The sequence below is a fragment of the Hylobates moloch genome, unplaced genomic scaffold, assembly GCF_009828535.3.
Source record: "Hylobates moloch isolate HMO894 unplaced genomic scaffold, HMol_V3 SCAFFOLD_12, whole genome shotgun sequence".
NCBI classification, from domain to species: Eukaryota; Metazoa; Chordata; class Mammalia; order Primates; family Hylobatidae; genus Hylobates; species Hylobates moloch.
This window is the reverse complement of record NW_026652287.1, coordinates 100,350,200-100,356,907: the sequence shown is the minus strand read 5'-3', so window position 1 is coordinate 100,356,907 and position 6,708 is coordinate 100,350,200. Positions and strand designations below refer to the sequence as shown.

At 41.3% G+C, this 6,708-nt stretch overlaps 1 protein-coding gene across 1 annotated transcript in view; it reads left to right on the top strand.

The window, feature by feature from the left end:
• ZNF665 (zinc finger protein 665) overlaps positions 1–6,430 on the top strand; it is a 37,887-nt gene extending 31,457 nt beyond the window's left edge. Inside the window, 1 exon segment of the mRNA XM_032171038.2 lies at positions 4,276–6,430. Coding sequence (XP_032026929.1) covers positions 4,329–6,158 — 1,830 coding nt within the window. The 5' untranslated portion in view covers positions 4,276–4,328 and the 3' untranslated portion in view covers positions 6,159–6,430.
• Positions 6,431–6,708: the final 278 nt, after the last annotated feature.

Below are 6,708 nucleotides of genomic sequence, written 5' to 3'. Positions count from 1 at the left end.
ATACTCACATCTCTTTGTGGGATCCCACACTGCTTTAAGAACTGCTTGCCCTGTTCCATGGAGAGAGTGTTGGGGTCCATCACTGCTGGTCCTGCCCGAGGGATTCTCTTTCCCTGTGGAGGGTAGTAAATGAGACACTGATTCCTTCCTATCCCTGGACTCTCCCAGGTACAGGATGCAGTCAGCCCTATCTCTCTGCTGTGTCCACCGTGTCCCTAGAAGTAAACTCACACATCCTGTCATTCAAACTACACGGACGCATCCTTCCTCTGCCAGTGACATGACACCAATGTGAATGAGAAAAGCAAGTGATCCATTAAAAGAATTGTTCACTGGACTTAGCGTGTTTGGTATGTATGCAATGCAGGTCCCTTCTCTAGAGACCCTCATAGTATACCACCAAACATCTGGAAAAATTGATCGTGGAATTGGCCTCAAAGAAAATTCAATATATTAGAAAACTGTGGCCGGGTGCGGTGGCTCACGCTTGTAATCCCAGCACTTTGGGAGGCCGAGGCGGGCGGATCACGAGGTCAGGAGATCGAGACCACGGTGAAACCCCAACTCTACTAAAAATACAAAAAATTAGCCGGGCGTGGTGGCGGGCGCCTGTAGTCCCAGCTACTCGGAGAGGCTGAGGCAGGAGAATGGCGTGAACCCGGGAGGCGGAGCTTGCAGTGAGCCGAGATTTCACCACTGCACTCCAGCCTGGGCGACAGAGCGAGACTCCGTCTCAAGGAAAAAAAAAAAAAAAGAAAACTGGATATTTTAACCATCTGTACACCCTCCTTGTCAAAACTAGATATACCTACATTTTATAAGTTCTTTCTAATATTAAGGATATTTGAAACTATGAAGCACATTCCTTGAAATTTCTGAAATCAGACTCCTTAAGATCAAACAAGATATTCAAGGGAAACCATCAAGTGCTAAGAAAATACAAAATAAAGCACTTTTATGTCCAAACTGATGAACAGTGCAATATGTGGGTTCAGGGGAAATGTCTTTGTCTAAATGACCACAGTGCTAGGGAAACAGGAGCATAGGAGAGTGAGGGTGACACCATTTAGAAATCAACTCCATCTGAAAACTAGTGAGGCACAGTCCTGGCCGGTCACCACCCTGGTCCTGAGACGTTTGCGGCTGAGGAAGCAGCTTAGCAATTTATATGTAAATTTATAGGTAAATTATATATATGTATACATATATAAACAAATGTAAAGATATAATAATCATAAGTGTATAGAACTAATTTTAGTACATAGTGTACTGCCATACAATTTCATAGCCACCTCCTATTGTTATTACATGGAGCTCAAGTGTTGCAAGTATTTGCTTAATACACTCCATCATGCTAATCATCTTTATGTAAGTAGTTCATCTCTCCAGTAAATTGCATATCATAATAAAAAGTGGCCGGGTGCAGTGGCTCACGACTGTCATCCCAGCATTTTGGGAGGCCAAGGTGGGCAGATCATCTGAGGCTAGGAGCTCGAGACCAGCCTGGCCAACATGGTGAAACCCCGTCTCTACTAAAAATATAAAAAATTAGCTGGGCATGGTGGGTGGGCGCCTGTAATCCCAGCTCCTTGGGAGGCTGAGGCAGGAAAATTGCTTCAACCCGGGAGGTGGAGGTTGCAGTGAGCTGAGATTGTGCCACTGCACTCCAGGCTCGTGACAGAGCAAGACCCTGTCTCAAAAAAAAAAAAAAAAAAAAATACAGTATATAATACATATAATATAAAAAATACAAGATACATTCTAATCAACATTATATGTTTATTAGTAAGGCTTCCAGTCAATCGTAGGCTATTAGTGGTTAAGTTTTTGGGGAGTCAAAAGTTATACACAGATTTTCAACTGAGTGGAGGGTTGGCATTCTTAACCCCTACATTGTTCAAGGGTCAAATATATATCCAAAGGATTTAAATCAGCATATCTATGACATATCTGCATTCCATGTTTAATGCAGCATTGTTCACAATAGTCAAGTTATGAAATCAAACTACATGTTCAACAGATTAGTGGATAAAGAAAATGATGGAACACTGTTTAGCCTTTAAAATAAGGAAGTTCTGTCTGCCAGAATGTGGATGGACCCCGAGGATATTTTGGTAAATGAAATAATCTAGGCACAGAAATACAAGTACTTCACCTTCTTACCTATATGTGGAGTCTAAACCTCTTGAACTCATAGAAAGAAGAACGTTGGTTACAAGAGGGGGGGGTTGGGGAGATTAGGAAGATGTTTGTCTTTTCAACACAAAGGTTCAATTAAACAAGAGTAAATGACACATTTTTCACATGATGGATGTGGTAATAAGCGTGATTCCATCATTCCACATTGTATATATGTATCATGACATCATTTTGTTCTCCATAAATATATACACCTGTAGTTTGCCATTATACAATAAAAGTTTTTTTTTTTTTTAATTATATTCCAGTTCTTACATCCTGTGCAGGTTCTGAAGTAGAACTCCTCTTTTCTTTTCCTTTTTCTTTTTTTTTTTTTTTTTTTTTTTTTTTTTTTTTTTTTTTTTTTTTTTTTTTTTTTTTTTTTTTTGCGAGGGAGTCTGGCTGTGTCTCCCAGGCTGGAGTGCAATGGCGCGATCTCGGCTCACTGCAAGCTCCACCTCCTCGGTTCATGCCATTCTCCCGCTTCAGCCTACCGAGTAGCTGGGACTACAGGCGCCTGCCACAACGCGTGGCGAATTTTTTGTATTTTTAGTAGAGATGGGGTTTCCCCGTGTTAGCCAGGATGGTCTTGATCGCCTGACCTCGTAATCCACCTGCTTTGGCCTCCCAAAGTGCTAGGATTACAGGCAGGAGCCACCGCGCCCGGCAAACTCCTCTTTTCTCAAGAGAAATTGTTGGCCGAGCACCGTGGCTTACGCCTGTAATCCTAGCACTTTAGGAGGCTGAGGTGGGTGGATCAAGAGGTCAGGAGATCGAGACCATCCTGGCTAACACGGTGAAACCCCGTCTGTACTAAACAAAATACAAAAAATTAGCTGGGCATAGTGGTGGGCGCCTGTAGTCCCAGCTACTCGGGAGGCTGAGGCAGGAGAATGGCGTGAACCCAGGAGGCGGAGCTTGCAGTGAGCCGAGATTGCGCCACTGCCTGGGTGACAGAGTGAGACTCCGTCTCTAAAAAAAAAAAAAAAAGAAATTGTTGACAAATCCACAGACTATAACTTCCTGTAAACACGGTTACTAATTCTTGCCTACTGCTTATATCCTGAGTTACTAAAATATTTTCTTAATTTTGATTATTATTGATATAGGAAGGATTTTTCACCGTGTGTAAGAAATATAACTGTTGGGGCCGGGCGCAGTGGCTCACGCCTGTAATCCCAGCACTTTGGGAGGCTGAGGCGGGTGGATCACCTGAGGTCGGGAGTTCGAGACCAGCCTGACCAACATGGTGAAACCCTGTCTCTACTAAAAATACAAAATTAGTCTGGCGTGGTGGTGCATGCCTGTAATCCCAGGTACTCAGGAGGCAGAGGCAGGAGAATCGCTTGAACCCGGGAGGCAGAGGTTGCGGTGAGCCAAGATTGCACCATTGCACTCTAGCCTGGGCAACAAGAGCAAAAGTCCTTCTCAGAAAAAAAAAAAAAAAAGAAAGAAATATAACTGTTATATACCACTTGTTAATGTTGCAAAAGGTTTGCTCTGTGTGGGTATATAGGAGTATGTAGTTTTATAACAGGTATTCAGAAAAATAGTTTTTTCTGAAATTTTAAAATTGAATTCCTCCTCGTTTTTTCAGTGCTATTGTTTTCCAATTCAAAATTACTACTTCTTTAATTATTCATTACATATGTTTGCTGTGAGTTATTTACCATTAGAGTATATCATGTTGTGCTTTAGCATTTACTTATGCATAACAAATATGCTTTAAATAGGCACAATGTAAGAATTCTTTCTCTTGAATTCTGTGACAGCCACATAAAACATACTGCCAATTGGTAGCCTTGGGTCATGGTTGAAAAATACTCCTTTCAGGGCTAATACAGGTTTGCACAATATGAGTGTTTTGTTCACAGATTGTTTAAAACTAGGATCCCCTACTATTTGAATTACATGTTACCACCTTTTCTTTGATAAGGAATCCTGTTCCTTTTGTGTTCTGGAAAATTATGGTTCTGAAAAATCCTAAGTCTGTTCAACATAACTATTACTTTTGGTATAACATTAGGTTTTTCAATGGGAGATAATTATTTACCTACTATAATTAATTGGAAACCTACGGTTCTTTATATCTTACAGATACCTCTTGTAAATGTGTAAACAAGGATTTGCCATCAAAGGGGAAGAGCAATATGAGAGAAGCATTCTACACGGTGAAGTTGGAGAGACTTGAAAGCCATGACACTGAAGGCTTGTCCTTCCAGGAAGTTCAGAAAAATACATATGACTTTGAGTGTCAGTGGAAAGATCACGAAGGAAATTATAAAAGAGTACTTACGTTGCAAAAAGAAAATCTCCCTGGTAGAAGAGATAAATGTGACAGAAGGGCTGCAGGAAACAGGCTTATTGAAAATCAGCTAGGAGTAAGCTTTCAGTCACATCTGCCTGAACTGCGGCAATTTCAAGGTGAAGGGAAAATTTATGAATACAATCAAGTTGAGAAGTCTCTTAATAATCGAGGAAAACATTATAAATGTGATGAATGTGGCAAGGTCTTCAATCAAAACTCACGGCTAACAAGTCATAAGAGAATTCATACTGGAGAGAAGCCTTACCAGTGTAATGAGTGTGGCAAAGCCTTTACTGTTCGTTCAAACCTAACAATCCATCAGGTAATCCATACTGGAGAAAAACCTTACAAATGTAAGGAATGTGGAAAAGTCTTCAGTCAACCTTCAAACCTTGCAGGTCATCAGAGAATTCATACTGGAGAGAAACCTTACAAGTGTAATGAGTGTGGCAAAGCCTTTAGAGCACATTCAAAACTAACTACACATCAGTTTATCCATACTGGAGAAAAACCTTACACATGTAAGGAATGTGGCAAGTGCTTCACTCAAAATTCACACCTTGCAAGTCATTGAAGAATTCATACTGGGGAGAAGCCTTACAAGTGTAATGAGTGTGGCAAAGCCTTTAGTGTTCGCTCAAGCCTAACTACCCATCAGACAATCCACACTGGAGAAAAACCTTACAAATGTAATGAATGTGGCAAGGTCTTCAGGCACAATTCATACCTTGCAAAGCATCGGCGAATTCATACTGGTGAGAAACCTTACAAGTGTAATGAGTGTGGGAAAGCCTTCAGTATGCATTCAAACTTAACTAAGCATCAGATCATCCATACCGGAGAAAAACCTTTCAAATGTAATGAATGCATCAAGGTTTTCACTCAGTATTCACACTTAGCAAATCATCAAAGAATTCACACTGGAGAGAAACCTTACAGGTGTGATGAGTGCGGCAAAGCCTTTAGTGTGCGATCAAGCCTAACTACCCATCAGGCAATTCATGCTGGAGAAAAGCCTTACAAATGTAATGACTGCGGTAAGGTCTTCACACAAAATTCACACCTTGCAAGTCATCGGGGAATTCATTCTGGAGAGAAACCTTACAAGTGTGATGAATGTGGTAAAGCCTTCAGTCAAACATCACAACTTGCAAGGCGTTGGAGAGTTCATACTGGAGAAAAACCTTACAAGTGTAATGAGTATAGCAAAGCCTTTAGTGTTCATTCAAGCCTAACTATCCATCAGACAATACATACTGGACAAAAACCATACAAATGTAATGATTGCGGCAAGGTCTTCCGGCAAAATTCATACCTTGCAATTCATCAGAGAATTTACACTGGTGAGAAACCTTACAAGTGTAATGAGTGTGGCAAAGCATTTAGTGTACGTTCAAACCTAGCTACCCATCAGGTCATCCATACCGGAGAAAAACCTTACACATGTAACGAATGTGGCAAGGTCTTCACTCAAAATTCACATCTTGCAAATCATAGACGAATTCACACTGGAGAAAAACCTTATAGGTGTAATGAGTGTGGGAAAGCCTTTAGTGTTCACTCAACCCTAACTACCCATACTGGAGACAAACCTTACAAATGTAACGAATGTGGCAAGGTCTTTACTCAAAATTCAAACCTTGCAAAACATCGAAGAGTTCATAGTGGATAGAAACCTTACAAAGGACGCTGGGCCCATGCCCGGTGTGGCTCACGCCTGTAATCCCAGCATTTTGGGAGGCCGAGGCGGGTCTCGAGTTCAAGACTAGGCTGGCCAACATGGTGAAATGCTGTCTCTACTAAAAATACAAAAATTAGCTGGGTGTGGTGGTGCACGCCTGTAATCCCAGCTACTTGGGAGGCTGAGGCAGGAGAATCGCTTGAACCTGGGAGGCGGAGGTTGCAGTGAGCGAGATCATGCCATTGCACTCCAGCCTGGGCAACAAGGGTGAAACTCTGTCTCCAAAAAAAAAAAAAAAAAGAAAAAAAAAAAGTAACCTTACAAAGGAGTGCGGCCAGTTCTTCAGCCACAAATTACTTCTTTCACAACATCAGAGAATTCATTCTTGAGACAATTCTTACAAATACAGTGACTGTGGCAAACTCCTGATGAGTTTAAGCATTAGCAGACATCAGAGTTCAAATCCTGTGAATATACTATGTATGACAGAAGCTTTATCCGGGTCTCAGAGCTCAATAGGCATCAAAATATACATCTTTGA